The sequence below is a fragment of the Buceros rhinoceros genome, unplaced genomic scaffold (genome assembly GCF_000710305.1).
Source record: "Buceros rhinoceros silvestris isolate BGI_N320 unplaced genomic scaffold, ASM71030v1 scaffold16583, whole genome shotgun sequence".
NCBI lineage: Eukaryota > Metazoa > Chordata > Aves > Bucerotiformes > Bucerotidae > Buceros > Buceros rhinoceros.
Genome location: NW_010405534.1, coordinates 43,351 through 60,223, shown reverse-complemented (window position 1 = coordinate 60,223; position 16,873 = coordinate 43,351). Strand labels below are relative to the sequence as shown.

General features: G+C 39.5%; 1 protein-coding gene across 1 annotated transcript in view; it reads right to left on the bottom strand.

Annotated features, from left to right (window-relative positions):
- LOC104491367 (syntaxin-binding protein 5-like) overlaps positions 1–16,873 on the bottom strand; it is a gene marked incomplete at its 5' end in the record, with an annotated part of 69,668 nt that overhangs the window by 10,489 nt on the left and 42,306 nt on the right. The window contains one exon of the mRNA XM_010133777.1: positions 11,498–11,668. Coding sequence (XP_010132079.1) covers positions 11,498–11,668 — 171 coding nt within the window. The remainder of the gene's footprint in view (positions 1–11,497; positions 11,669–16,873) is intronic.

Below are 16,873 nucleotides of genomic sequence, written 5' to 3'. Positions count from 1 at the left end.
CTTTCCCTCTTCTCCTCCTCTGCAGAACAACCTGCTACCTGCCACTTTCTCATAAATGTGCTCCTGCCTCTAACTTGCCTCCTGCCTTGGGGATTCCGTATTCCTTTTTCCCGGTGAGGCACATACCCAACTCCCGGGATCCCTCTGCTCTCCCCGCCACCAGCTGTCTCTGTCAGACGACCGTGTCCTTTTTCCTCCTTTTCCTCTTGCATACCTGGATTTCTTGGTTGTTCTTTTTTCCAAATAGGTCTCCAGGTGATCCTGCAGCTAGCAGCAGAGGAGCTGAGCACCATCAGAGGGGGCCAGCACCCCTTGAGAGCTAACGAGCGACTGTCATTTAGGAAATGCTGCTCTTCAGTCTGTTAGACCACGAGCAGCACTGAGCAAAAGCATTAACTGCAGTCAGCGCATTTCAAAAAGCTGCATTCCATGGGCTAAGACCACACAATGCAAACACCACTACTCGCCTAACAGCACTCCTGCTTTCTTCAAAACGGTCCTATGTTCTATGCATGGTTTGGGTTAGTGAGATGGAGACAGAAACTCAGGAATCTACTTCCTTCCCAGCACTGGACCAATTGTTAAATTCCAGCGATGAGCAGCAGCATACAACACAAGGCTTCTGATTCAAAAGCAACTGCAAAACCCCTCACTTGCTACCCACCTCACTGACAGAAACACAGAGGACACTTCAACTCACATGCTAGGATAAAAACGAAGCCAGTGTTTTTGAGTCTTACCTTTGTTCATCCATGTGTGAGCAGTACAGTGACGCTCGTCGTGTGAGAATGTACTGATTCCGTGTAATTGCTGAAGCATTGCCCGTCTGGAAATGTAACCTACTGCCACAAAATCGCAGGCATTGCAAAAGGACAAGAACAATTGAGCCAACCGTCATCATGACATTTGTATGAAAGCCGCCCCCAGCAGTTACTGTCCTAGCTCTTTCCTTGCATGACAGAGCTGTCACGCACCAGTGCACTGGTGTCGAGGAGAAGGTTTAACTTAGGGTTTGGGGGTTTTCTGAGAATTTAAAAGATAATTTGAGCAAACGATTCCATGTGTCTCAACCATCGCCTTTACAGAGCGGAGATTGCAGAGATATATTTTTTAACTTCCTTTTGTTTAGTGGAAACAAAACTGGAACTTCCTTACTTTCCTATGGCATTAAAAAACAGAGAAGGAGGGAGGATATTAGTGGAAATACACATGCTGTCTTCAGGGACTTCTGTATTCTCAGATGCAGCAAAGGCTTTGCAAGGGGAACGCATCCTCACCTACCATCTCTCCCAAGAAATTGTCATTGTGATTGTTCTACAACAGTGGGGTTAGGACTGATGCAGAAGCATAAAGAAATTTTCTTGCAGTTAGGAATCATGAAAGTAAAAATATCACTTGTTACATGGAATGAAAAAAACTACTGGTAACACAGATCAACATTTTCACTGCAAATGTTTACATTCATTACTGAAGGGTTTTGCAACTGGCAGTCAGTGTCTTGCATGCTGTTTATAGGTACTTTCCTAGTTTTAACTTACTGAGTTATTGATCTGCTTATAAAACATACCAAAAAAAAAATCAATCTTTTTCGATATGGAGATCTATCTATTCTAGAAACAAAGTTAAATGGTTGATATTCTCCTCACTTGGAGATTTCTGGGAGTTTTAATCCCCAAAATCAGACCTAACAGAAGGTATTGAAACATTTGCCACTTTAAGGATCATCATCTCGAAACTTTAGAAGAAACCTGTCACTTTTAAAATTATATTGTCAGGACAGCATGCAAAGCTCTGAATGCCCGTGTAAACATACAGTAAAGGAATGATACTGCAAACATGGATTTTCACACAGTAACATCATAGAGACACAGAGACCAAATGGTATTATTGACGGCAATGCTTCAGCAACACAGAGGAGAAAGGGGCAGGAGGTAACGCGGCAGGGTTTTCTCACATTTAGGAACACTACGCGTTTGCTTGGCTAAAACCATCTTCCAACACATTTTAATAGCACCACTCTGACGCTGCATTCCACATAAAGCAATCCACTAGAAAGCAGCACGAGTTGTCTTCAGTGCAAACAATGCAGCAACGATCTGGAATTTGACTGTGCATGATTTCCTACCCCATCGACTCCAATAGGTGTCCCTAAAGCTATGTTGAAGAGCCCGTGAACATACTGCTTGCACAGCGTTCAACCCAGGGTGGCTACGTCTGCGCTTGCACGGAGCTCACAGCTGTGACATGCTTGACCCTCCCTGGAAACCGTTCTGAAGTTGCTACAGTTACAGCAGTGCAACCTGAACGGCTTCACGGAATCGGACTGATACAAGACTGATGTAAGTGATGGCAGATAAAGGCCTGAAAGAGAAAATAGATTCAAGCCACCAGACTTGGATCTTTGTTTTGATATTTCCAGAATATGGTAAAGTTCAGGCTTAGGTTTTAGTTCAGCGTGTTTCAAAACCAAAAGGGAACTGTTAGGACAGAACTATTCTTCATCTTGAAAATGAAACTGGAATAAGTATTTTTATAGAAAGATAAAAATGTGAGAGGTCTTTAGAGTAGGTAATCTATCAAACTCCCATATCCAATCGTATGAATCGCTTCTCTTGACTTACACAAGTAAACTGTCTTCATATTCAGATCACTAGGACACAGGTTATAGGTTTGGACATATGTTTTTTAATCAAAGACATCACAATTCTCCAGAACTTAAACCCCAACCTAAAATATCCATTCTGCTGAAGTGTCTTTCCTAACATTGATATTTTGGGAAAAAATAGTATGTTTTTTAACTTTCCTATGTGGAAGTATCCAAGAATAAGGTGGAGACAAAAGGCATTAGAGGATAAAAACCCTGGGTTCATTCACAATAACAAAGTCAAAATAGTTAATGTGATAATGAAGCAAGTGAAAGCATTTTAAATGATTATTTTTTCCCACCCTTCAGATAGATCTTCTGCTTGTGTAACTGCAGTGTAGTTAGAAAAGCTTTGCTTTAAAAAAAAAAGCCCTTTGCAGCAGCTATTCTCACGTAACTTGAACAATCTCAGAATATTCCTATACAATTCCCTAAATTCCCTAGTTCTCTATACACAGCAGCCCACCCCCTATTCCATTCTGCCATGGAAGTACCAGAAACACCCAATGGTATGCTCCACTTCTTCCAAAAACATTTTGAAAATTATTTCAGATGTAGAAAGCCAGTTTATGCTGATCTGGAGCGATTGCTAGCAAGCAGAAGAATGCTAAAGTTGAGCATGTGGTGAAAACACACCCTTCAAATTCAACGTGCCTAGAGTACGGTGTGAAATTATCTTAATGTGGAATCAAACCATCATTTCAGTTAAAACCAACTAGACCTTCAGTGACTGTAAGAAGAACAACATTTTCATTTAGTTGGTTGGTTTGAAAACAAGGAAAATTTGCAGATTCCTGTAAGAAAGCAAGTGGATCCTAACATCCTAGCAGAACCTGAAAGAACATGTACTCCAAGGAAAGAACGAATATGAACTCTACCTAGTCCAACACAGTTGGAATTCATGCACTAGCAGCTCACACACGTCCTCACAAGGCTCTTCTCCATTTCTTGCCAGGCCTTTCCTGGCCGTTAAGCGTGCTCTTTCACAAGGCACCTCGGTCTTATGACAATCTCTCTCTGCTGCGTTTTCCAGGGACATAGGGCTTTGCAAGCCCTGTTTTGATGAGATTTAGGTAGACTCATGCTTAAACTCCACTTAAACCTCTGAGGGAAACCAGTGGTTAGATCCAATAAACTTTGTGGTTCAGTCTAAATGACAACAGCTCCGCTGGCTTTTTGCAGTCTAGCGACTGTAGCACTCAGGAGAAAGCTGGAGGCCGTAATCTGTAGGCACAAATCAGTCTAAGAGGTTGGACTCCATCCATCCATCCATGCCTTCCGTGTCTGTGGCTGCAAGGTACTATGAGGAACAGCATTCTTCATTCCCCCAGAAGCTGAGCCCCTAACAGCTATGACTCTCAGCTGAGACGCTGACCCCAAGGTTTCTGGCCCTTCTGGTCCTGCTTTTTATTTACTGTGGGCCTAATATAAAATATGAAAGTGTTCTGGGGAACTTGAACACCATTACTAGGGTCAAGAAACTGGGCTCCCACTTGCTGTAACAACCTACTTTCTATGTACGTCCTGTGGCAGACTTCCTGGGCGCGTGGCACGCCCCCTCGCTTTGGTTAGGACAGGCACTGTCAGCAGCACTCTCTCTCAGACTGCATCCTAAAGGGATGGATCGGAGCAGGTGGGCTGAACTGTCCACTTACTCCCAGAACCAGTTGCCATCATTTTTGATGTGTGTGTATCACAGGCTTTGCCCCTTGTTCACCTCTAAAACCTCTCTACCTCTCCTTCCTAAGAGGAAGGACAAAAAGATTTTATTTTACCTAGAGTAGAAAACGAGCACATACACTCTCAGCCCACCATAACTGACGAAGAACTTAACACTATGGACAAATCACTTCTGGAAACAATTATTTTCCTGCTAGAATAATCTGTGGATCTTATAGTTCAAGTGTTCAGTGCTTCAGACTGAATACTTTTAAGACTTCACAGAAGATGCTGGAATATCCTTCCTTGGAACACTCGCTTTTTTGGTACTGAATGTTTTTTTACAGCCACGCAGGATTTGCAGTTCAGAAATCTTTGAGTTTGCAGTGCCTATTACACCAGAAGTGTTGTGATTTTGCTAAATAGAGGAAAAAATATTTCAACTTATTTTTTATTTGAATAAAGCTTTCTGCAGTAAGGAACGGGCTTTCTAGATACAGAACAGGTCCTCTATGCAACATTTTTATCTGCTTCTTTTCACAGACAAGAAACGTGGTGACCAACTGAGCAGTTGGTACAGATAGTGGCTTACCACAGTGTCTCTAAGTTACTTCCTATTATACTATTCTTACTGTTACTAGATACAGTGATGTAAAGTAACTTCAAATGCCAACAAATTGAAATGACTTACCAGCAGAACCAACACCGTAATCCTCTCACTAAGAAATAAATTCAAAAAATTCAAGCCAAAGGCTTTTTCATCTGCTCTGAATGCCCAGCTGTGAAAAGCCATGGCCTTGTGCAGTGCGGTCCCGTGACTGCTGTAACATGTCGAGTTGGTCAGGTAAGTTAAGTGCTAGTTTAGCTGGCTGCTTGGGCAGGGAATTTTACCAGAAATCATCCGTGCTGCCATACGGCAGAGTCATGGCGAAGGGTATGTAGTGGAGAGTACGAGCTGTTTTGAAAAACTCCTCAGAAAACCCATTTCTGCAGTTCACTACTCGTGTGAACAAAATGAATCCCCTACTGCCTCCTTGAAGCTGTGCCTCTGCCTTAGTAATTTATGTCTGTTACGTCCTTTCGTCATTTCCTTCCTCTCTGCCATACCCTGCCATGCATTTGAATAGATTTGTGCTTTTTCTTCAATCTTTTATACGGATCAAGCATTTCCTCTAGATCTTACCTTGGAGGCCTAAGAACCACTACCTTTGAGAACCGCCGTGATTGTCTTCTAGGCCGTCATCACTTATTTCGCATCCATGTGTGGGCTGCAGACCCAAGAGGCCCAACAAAAAAGGAGCCAATGATAAAACCAGAAATCTTCTCCACCCAGCTTGCCACGTGGGAAGGAGATCTAACTGTCACATTCACTCATCCAGTCCAAAAAAGCCCAGTGTGCTATGCAGACAGCACAACAGTATAGCCATAACCGACAAGAGAACAACCGATACAGATTGAATATAAGTCACGTAGGAAATACTGCGACGCACAGCGTGACATCAGCTGAGCCTAGTTCCTTGGGCTGCAGACTCTTCATAAGGTGACTACTCTGTATCCTATTTCCAACACCCTGACCATAGCATACTGGACTTACAAGAGCAAATCAGCCCTTCTCTACGGCTTCACATACTTACAGGCTAATACTTAGTAAGGTACAGATTGATCCTGAGACTTTGGAAACCTTATTATAGAAACAATAGACAAATGTAACAGGCTGACACACACACACAGAAAATAATTGTAAAATTTGTGGAATCTAAAAGCCAAACCAAAAGCCTCAAAAAACTCAACACCCTAGAACCCCAAAATCTAAACCAAAATCTAGCAGGAAAAGATTTCCGGAAGCCACTGCCAGGCTGTCTACAAAGATTCTTATGGTGATCCTCACAAATACTTTTGAATAATACAAGAAGTTTATAGTATATACCAAATGCTATCCATTTCCAGATGCGAGGAAGAAGTTCTGCACTGTGCGGGTGGTGAGGCACTGGAACAGGTTGCCCAGGGAAGCTGTGGATGCCCTATCCCTGGCAATGTGCAAGGCCAGGTTGGGTGGGACTTTGAGCAACCTGGTCTAGTGGAAGGTGTCCCTGCCCATGGCAGGGGGGTTGGAACTGGATGATCTTTTAAGGTTGCTTCCAACATAAACCATTCTGTGGTTCTAGGTTTCTAAACAAATTGGACAAAATCAGGCAAGAGACAAAACACCTTATCACCCCAGTTTTAGTCATTCTGTATGCAGATGCAGGAGAAAAACTTCAAGTACAGAAGTATACTAGATCTATTAAAATGGAAATTGTATTGTACTTGCCACAGAATTTTTGATAAGGTTATTAAAAATAATGACTAAATATTCTTGAGTGGTTCGTTTTGCCAGCTCACAGTGGCATCTCAATTCAAGTGCTCTATATTGAATCTTAACTACATGTAATCAAAAGAGTTAATCCAAAAGCTGAGGTAAATGCCCAAACTGAATTATTTTAAAGAAAAGCTAACGCAAATGCAAAGACTTTTCTCTTAGCACTCCTAGACGATTGCAATGCTCAGTGATTCTGTGTTCAGACAAGTTTGTAGCACTAAGATCTAGCTGGCCTTTCTAGTCAAGGGTGATTAAGCCAGACTAATGAAAAACTACATAATGGCTAACAAAAACAATAACAAAAGACAGACAGTTTTCTATCACTGCTGGTGGGAGAAAATTCCAAATACATTTTAAAGGAAAAACTCCACTCTGCCTTTACTTTCTCCCTAAGATGTATGATATAACCGCATATGGATGTACATACACAGAATGCTCCAATTTCTTCGTGGAGGGAAGAAATGGCAGAGTCTGCCAGCGCAAGCTCTTGATGGCAAGTAACAAGTCATGACAGAGAGAACCTTTTGGAGAATGCAAACTGGCTTAAGAAAGCAGAACGTTTGAAAAAAACAATAACCAAGACATATCAAATCTGAAAGACTTCTCAGAGTTAGTTATAGTTTATTAAAGCAGAGGGCTGCGTGCCAGGTACGTATCTGTGCACACATCCATTTACCCACCAGCTATACAAGTGTAACCACACTGAGTTCCCTCCCACAACAATTTTATTTTTATTCTTTAACGTCATTGTTTTCTTTAACTCTTTACTCTAAAACTACAATTAAAAATTCAACTGAAATGCAGGTGTTGTTTTCCCGTGCAGAAAAAGAGCAGAAGGTTTAGGTCTCTGCAGTGAAATTCTTGATCCGGCTGTGATCTCTGCCGTTTAGATGGAAAGGGGGCTTTGATGGGTTTAACCACTGTGCAGTAGTAGTTCTTAGGTGGAGATGGACTGGTTTGGATTTGTGCGACGGGACAGAAGGCAAGCCAGGTAGAAGCACACATTCTCCCCAAAGGAGCTAAACTGAAGACTAAAGATAATCCCTACTGCGATGTTTCAGTGAGGACACCTGCAGACAAAACAGGGTGCTAGTCGGCGCCCAGAGCTGGAACAGACCAAGCCATGATCAAATGTCTAAATGGATACAGCCTGCAAGGAGATCCACTACGCTTGGAGGCAAAACACATTGCCTTTCTACAGAACGTTATCTCTGTAAAGATCTTCCTGACTAAGAATAATTTGCATTCGTTTTTATTTTTTATTGCTGTTGGTATTTAAAAGCACAATGTTAATTTGATAATAATAAAAACATACCTTATACCCTGTGCAAGAAAGCCTTATCAGAGAAAAATAATCACTAACTCCTAAAATCACAAAAACGTCCGGTCAAAAAGGACGAGAAGAGGTTTAGAATTTAGAAGTTCAGCAGTGGAATTTCTTATATATGCGGTTTTGTTTACAACGCAAATAAATTCTTGTATTATTGTAAGGAATAAACAGCTTAATCAAAAGTATGTGAAAATAAGATTGTTTGGAATCAATAATATGCTATTAAGAACTTGTAAAGTTCTAATTTCTTGCTGAAATTAGGTATTGGATATTGAGCAACTACAGAATTCATTAGTATAGCTGTGAGAATATTGCATGTAATACAACATGTCACATTTTAAATAAATAGCTTGAGTAGTATTTGAGAAGTGCTGTATTAAATACCTGGGTAATTATTGACAAAAATATAACCATAAGAAGCTATTTGATCTAGACAGTAGTGTGTTTCGTTTTGTTTTGTTTTTTTTTAAAAACACCAACAACCCAGCCTTTGAAAATAAAATAGCAGTCATCTTTAGCTTGGAATAAAATCTACTCAAATTTAAAAAGATTTAGAATTTCTCAGGTTTTTCCATGTCAGATGAGGATACTGGGAAAGACACAGGTTTAAGCAGCAAAGTAAACATGCACGTATAGACACCACTTCTCTGCTACTGCTACTTGGCTTTGAATTATTCTTCTGCTAGTGTGGAAATAATACCAGCACTTTATGAAACTGAACAGTTTGCAATAAACTGAAAACAAGACACCTCCCCTCCCTCCATTTTCTTCCTATGATTCATCATTGCAAAGACGTTCTTCAAAAACGTGTTTCTATATCAGGAATCCTTCTGCACAAGTAAAGAGGTAAGAGCAAAATCTTGACATCAGCTAACAGGAATGAAGGAAGTCAGAAGAATGTATTGTGTGAAAGTTGCTTGAAAATACACTTGATGAAAATGCTGGAAATACAATTTCTATTGTACCAAAAGATGAAGTTTAAATAAGATTTTAAAATCCGATGTGAGAGGAGAAGACTGCTTTGTTATTCTGATAGATATCTTATGATTATTGACCAAAATATATTATCTTTTTAATGAAATCAGTTAGAAGAGATTGTAAAGAGCAGGAGCTGGCAGCACTATTAAAACATCTCCAAGTAATACCAGTGCCTCAGAGACAGGCTTCAGAAACGGTAAGAACCATCTACCCACACACAAAGGCTTTTTTTTTTTTTTTTTTAATTCTACTCATGTAGAATAATAAAATCCTACCAAGTACTAACCTGAAATACTGCCTCTCTACCAAGGACAAAAAGTATGTATCTTGAGTCACCACATGAGAATATTAAAAAGACCCCAAACATTTCTTGCCAATACATCTATTGCTTATTGAGGTATATACTCCAAAGCAGCCAATAGATTCTTAGCACAGAGAGGATATTTTCATTTTATCTTGAAACAGCCCAACCAGAAGGTTTTGATCAAAGTCAGTTCCACATTTTGGAGGGAATGCTTATTCTCAGTATATTCTTTCTCACATCTTTTAATGCCTTACCTTCCTCCTCCCTCCTCCTCCTCAACCCCAGCCTAAGAATCTTCCAAGGATCATACCACCTCCCACAATATTATTTAGTATAAATACCTTCAGAAATAAATCAAATCACTTGCCAAAACAAGAAATTCAAGACCTATGAACAAACCCACACACTCAAGGGCAAACCCAAACCATGCTCCATCATATTACTTGTTAACATAAATTACTCTAATGGCCATCTGGCTCCTTCTTGCAACAGTCATTTCACTGACCTTACTGAGAGTTGTAATATCATTTAAGTGACACCACTGATACTTTTAAATAGAGATTTTTTTAATATTACTTATTTTAACTTACTCCAGATCCCTGAAAGGAATTTAGATGACTACCTCTAGAAAGACATATACTCTAATATTAAATTTGACAGGTATTACAATTAGTGATGAACAATAGAAAGTGAATCTTTCATGACATGGATATGCAAAAAGCATCACCATGCCATCAAAAGTGTCACTGAATTACAAAATGTTTTGTACGCAAGGGTGAGTAGCATCTTAGGGGGTTGCAGGTTCTGCCTGCCAGTAGCCCTACTTACTCTGGGAGGATGGGAGGGAAAAAGGAAAGCAGCAGCATTAAAGAAGTAGGTATTACCATGGCCTGGCACTACAAGTCCCATGCCATGTACAAGCAGTGCTGATATCGCAGCGGTATATGCATATGAGAATTCCAGAGGAGTTTGGTACCACACAGGATGAAGAAAACCACACAGCAATAGAAACTACCCTGGCAGTGATATATTCCCCACTATGAGCTATTATATGACAATGGTACTTACCATATTTGTGTGGTGCGTGAGGAGAGGTAGATGAAAGGGTTATGTTATGATCATCAGTAACTAATGTAGAGGAAATAATGGCGATTACGCAGATGAAAACTGCCCTTACGCACAGAATTCATAATCACCTCAGAGCTCTATAAATCTGCTTTAGTACAATGTTCACACAGGAGCCATTAATTAATCCAAGTTAAAATTGAAATTTATAGTTTTAGTGTTTAAACAGGATTTCTTCTACCAACTGATTGCTGAGGATTACACTTTGTCATATGATATACGAAGCCTACAATGTGACTTGAACATTTTTGCTGTTCAGCCCATGACTTAGTCTTTGAAGATACTGTAACACGATACTGTAACATTCTCCGAAAGGAGAGATGGTTGGATGGTTACTGAAGAAACAACACTGTCAGCAGAAATGTCACTACTGCCCAAGACTTTGATCTTGTCCCTCTGCAGAAGGTTAATATTCATCTAGTAAAGTCAGAAAAACAGATCACGTTGGCTCCTCTCATTTGCTTTAGTGCAAAGGGAGTTGGATAACGTAACCTGATATAGAAAGACGATCAAGCTAAATCTTTGTGTATGTAAGCAGAAATGAACAACTCAAAGGATCTCTCTTCTACCAGTGTCTCTTCTGGTGTGATAGCCTCTGGCAATGGGAGATGACTTCTACCAGAGACCTGTTATAGCCCACCGTAAATGGGTGGGGATTGTAGCATTTTAAGAAGTCTTCAGTAACAATAAATAAATACATGTGCAAAGCCTGAACTCACATTCTAAAAATATCTTACTCATTTTCAGACTTGATAAGTAGAGACAATGAAGTTGAAAAAGTTAGTACTACCAGCTGTCACAATAACTGTACATAAGCTGCTACGAACAATCACTTTTCTGGAACAAAGCATCCGATCCATACAGGCAAGGGGATGGCTGTAAGAGTTCGGCGAGGTTCAGCGTCCCTAGGCAGCACAGAGCTCAGGAGCAGGCTTGTTAGTAACAACACTAACACACAGGGGTCGTTCTAATTCTAAACAGTCAGATGAAGACAGCAGTTCAGGGCAGTGACTAGGACAAGGATCATGCTAAACTTATCTGCTTTCGCACCCAGTGAGAGATTCGCAAATACCTAGCACGATACTCATCGCCACCCACCTTCTGTGGTGACTGGGAGAGAAATCTCCATGCAGGCTGCAGACTGCGCTTTTCGGAAAGGGGGCCTCCCAGGCCCTCGGCGGTTTGCTTTCGAGACATCCGCACTGGAAAGTCGTTTTCCTGAACTGCAGCTCTGTGACGTTGGACTTGTACAGTGACCATTCACGTGATCTGGAAAGTGAATGCAAGAAGCGCTAGGTAAAGTGCCAGCTCCCAGAACTCAGAATGGAGGAGAGATGTACGTTCTGATATTTAAAAACGGGTTAAATCAAATCTTCTAAGAATAACTACTTAATTGTTTTCCCAACCCAGCATGTACATGTAAGAATAACTCACCGTATCTTTAAGGTGTACTTTGAAAAAAAAAAAGAAAACACGGGACATAGAACTGGTAGATGTTCTCACAGCTGCAGATCCCACGGCATTTTGGTCACCTATGCACTCAGGCAATTTATCAAGATACTGCTGGTAATACTGTCATCCCTGATGTTGTGTCTGCTAACAGATACCAAAAAATTTGAACACTATCTTACACTATCTTTCCTTTTTGCTCTCATAAAGAACTGCTAGCATAATTTATGACAGGATAAAATTTAGAGCTAGATGTCTTCCCTAGCTGACTCAAAGTTGCATGAAACAGGCATCTAACTGCTACCTTTTGGGATTATTACAAAACTAGCCAAAACATTGCTGAGTATTTTATTCTTTATATTGTAATAGATGAAGGAAATCGTCTGCCGAACAATTGATTTGGATGCCACAGATCTAAAGATAAGAGGCTAAGTCCTTGGACCCCTGCTAGAGGTCATGGCCAATCAGCACAGCACATGCTGATGTCGGATGGGGTGGGAAACAAAACACGGCTGCTTTAAGCTTGGCCTACACTTGTCTGTTCTTTGTCACTGGCAACAGGTCTTTAAACTACAACAATCCACTAATAAAGGCTTAGATCAGAGTTCAGAGTGGGATGGACTGGACTATAAAACATTCCTGTGATGTTTTTCTTCCTCTCATTTTGGGTAAGGCAACACGAGAAGAATTACTGAACACAATCTCCCCCTCAACACGAAAGGATACACACGCAGGTATAACTGAATTATTTTTGGTCAGCAGGTGATTAATACTTACTAGTTTAAGTAAACAACATCAGATAACAAACATAACAAAAATTCAGACTTATGTGAGCACACTGAATATTTCTATTCAAAACTATGGAAGCTCAATACTATAGGTAAGGACAAGCTTGCAGTTTCTGCCTTCATTTTAAATGTTTATTATTTATACCTGAGAGTTAGATTAGTCTTTTAGATTCTGTATGTAAGTATCACATGTGGTTAACTCTCTTTGATTTGTATGGTATCCAAGGAAAAGAGGAATGTTAATATACCACGATAAATGTATTCCTTGTGTACCGTGCCATGATAGCTTCACTGCACATGACGAAACGCTATTTCTAGAGTCAGATGACAAAACAGATTCTATACTGAATACAGCATATAGTGCGCTATTATATGTAGTTTTCCAATGTGTATGTCCTTTCCTTGTGAAGGCAGTTCAGTCCTAATGAACAAAATTGGAAAGAATTGTTCAGAATTATACAGTTTAGAAAGCAATTTAGTATCTATACTGCATAATGAGACAGCTCTGTAGGAGACACAACTTTCATGATTCTTATCATATTTCTTAATACACAGCTATTAACTGAGCTAACAGCAGATATAAAACTGGTGTGGATGATTCATTCAGCTTAGAGTTATGGAATTTTCCAAAATATGCTGAAACTATTCATATATTTCAGTAGAAAGTCCTTTGAGATCAGGAGCTTTGTTCAAGGGCACAGGCTGACTGTTCAACCTCAGCAACAGACACATCCTCATCCAGCTGCTTCCTTTCTTCAAAATTCAGTTTGTGTGAAGGAGTTTCAGCATGATATCTAATTATCTCCAGGGGGATCCTAGGAAGTGGTGAGGAACATAACACAGTAAAAAAAGAATCGTATTCTATAGAAACAGCAACAACATTTGTTGAGTCCCTCTCCCTGAACATTGTACAGAAAGGGCACAATTCGTCTAAACCCCTATTCACTATGCCAAATTTTAAGAGAAAGGCTGCTATTTCTCTTAGTATGCTTGCTTGTCTCAGTTACCTTCAAAGTCCCAAATGAAACAAAATGAATCAGTAGGACCTGGGCACCTAAATCCCTTTAGTTGTTTTGACAATGCCTTTCAGAATAAGCAACACCAGTTCCGGCATAGAAAAAAAATGAAGCCTCATCCTAGAAGCTGCGGGGATATCCCTTCATGTACCGAGGTTGGTGAATTGTTAGTGAGCGCTACAACAATGAGTTTTTACCTCTTGTTTGTGAACTAAATTGCCAGGGTTAAGTTTGTAGCCATTCCGTTCATTAATTTTAAAATGTAAGGCTCGTGCAAGCCATTGGAACTAGATTACCCCATGCTACCGTAACTTAGTCCACTTTATACTGATTTAACCTCGCTGATTTAATAAAGCAGCTAAGAAGTTCATGACATAAAATGCTCTAATGTTCTCCATGTGCTGTTTCTACAGTGCAGGTCCTGGCTGTTTGCCTTTGTCTGGGCTTGTGACTTTACCCATGCACAACAAAAATCCTTCAGCTATCCCCATTACCAAAGGGAAACACCACTCAGTGTGGTATGCACTCCAAAAACTGCTTAAAAACAGAAACAGAACTGCGCTGGATGGAAGGCAAGTATGTGACACAAAGTACCTGTGAGATTATGGGTTTAAGAGGAACCGAAGAAGTAATGTTAGTTAGTGTGAACTTGATGAAACTACAGAGAGATGCCTTATGAGAGATGTAATGTGCACTGTGACAGCAGCAAGCCTGCTGGAGATCCTCAAATCAATCTAACTTTTTTTTAAGGAGTATTTCACAGACAAGGAGTGTGTTATATACACACAGGCGGACACTAGTTTACACACAGTAACCTCTATATAGTACACAAAGTGCCTCGTCATACAACTGTTTTAAACATCTTGGTCACTTCTGCAATAACCAAAAGGAACCAATGATTTACCAGTGAAAAGCTGAACCTTTGTATAAACCAAATGCATTAAAAACGTCAGGCATTTGCAGTTGCTGCCTAGAAGTTGTGTCACAGTAGACATAACAAAGAAAAAAATAAGACCAATCTTTGTTTTCAGTTCTAACAAAGGGTTATCCCTATTCATACAGAAAAACTAGCTGCAAACCAGTTCTTACCAATGATCTCAGAAAAAAGGAATTTAAACACAACAAATTGGAAGCATTATAACATCATTCTAAGTTGTAAGGGAGTAATCAATAAAAGAGCAGGCAGGAGGACCAGAGAGGGATGCTTTAATATGGAACAGAAAGACCCTGAAAAATTAGTCCCAGAGAACGTCCTCGACAAATGTTGAGGTATACAATTCTTTGCTGTTAAAGGCGAAAAAGTCAGTCTGTTTCCACCAGGGGATTTTTTGTGTCTTACCAATGAATTAGATTTTGGGTAATAATTATGGGTGTGACTAACCTTTTCTCTTTACACAGCAAAGAGAAACAGATTTAAATCAAGCAAAAAAAAAAAAAGATATCTTAAAACTGTACAAATGGCCCAAAGAATAGTCTCAGGTTTGCATGTAAAACAACCAAATTTTGTGTGAAAGCATTCATTAGTGAGAATACAGACTGACACAGTAAATTTTTATAAAATTATTTTCAAAAGAAAATCCCTTACAAAGTCAGGATCGTAAATTTCTCTTCACGAAGTTCTGCCAGCCGGGCAAGAGGAGGTGTGAGCCCTAGCTGAAGAGGTTATTTAGCATTGATGTACTGCCAGCAAAAGTGTATGTTTACCATCCTGCCTTCATCAGTTGAAGAGGAAGGATGAACTGCCCAACTGACATACCACTGGTACATTTAGTTCCATGCTAAGAGTACAATGTGCTGACACTGTAACACACTGCCTGTATAATGTGATTTTATACTTATTATGGTAATGAACTCCTACCATGCTCTTGATCCTAGACATCATCTTTTCTTTGTTTATTTTTTTGAAAGCAGGATGAACACATTTATTTTTCAAAGAAATAAAATACTATGAAGTGGTTGAAAATGTTAAGTCATTGTCCTGGACAGAGCCCCTTTTAAAATGAGTATTTTTGCAATTATGAACAATGAAACCAAACTACAAAATAAACACTACCCCAGTGAAGAACACTAAGGATATATTACCTTATGTCATAACATCGCCTCTGCACTATCTTATCTGAAAAACCAAACCTGGCAGTACAAATCTAAAAATAAATCTAGCTTTATTCCCTGAGAACAGTGGGAAAACTTTGGACTACTTGGATCTAACTCTGCTCCTCAGATTCCTTTGCTGAATTTCTAGTGATCATATAACACCACACTACTGACCTGACTGTCTCAAAAGGTACAGAGCACTCCCTGCCTCAACAGAATAATGTAACATAAATTGTTGCTATGCTTTGTGCAATGAGCAGGAAAACACAGATAACTTGGTTTAATTCTGAAACGCAAGCCTGAAGCATGATACAGCCTGAGCTGCACAACATGGAAATGTACAAGTAGAGTGGATGAAACACAAGACCACCTAGAATATCGACAACTAGTCCTAAAGTGCCCCTTATCGGAAGCATTTTCAAAGATGGAAAAATCTGGGTTTAATTCTCTCATTTTTGAAAATGAAAAATTCTTCAAAGATGTTGGACTGGAGACATTTTTTCAACTCCAACATGACAAAAAAAGAAAAGGATGATACATAAGGAGCTTTGGATGCTGCATAGGAGACTTTCTAAACAAAACTGCACCTTTCCATCTGAAATGAATGAGCAAAATGTAAGATAATTACAACAAAAGTGTTTGCAGTCTATTGTAACCAGATTCTTCCAGAGATTCTTCCCCCAATTTTTCCAGATAAATCACTGTTTTTAAATAAAGGTAAGAATATCTGAAATAATTGAGCTAGCACCACTCCATAGATGCTAACATACAAATAATTTACTTGCAATACTCAACAGAAAAAGGCACAGACATGGTCAAACGAGGCAATTCAAATATAATTAAGTTTACTCACAATTTTTACGCAGCAATCAAGCAATTAAAAAAAAACTCCAAGCTTTTCCAAACTTGTTAACATTATGCATTTTTGACAGATTTCATACCAGGTTATTGTAATAAATAAACTATTAACAATTGTTCATTATTATTTTCACATTGAAAAAACAGATTTTACGGTTGATAACTTCTGATTTAGAGTTCTTAATTATCCTCCTTTTGTTATCACTTTGTTGTCAAAGTAATTACACATGGAAAATCATAACTTTCTAAATATTCTTCTGCTTGTACAC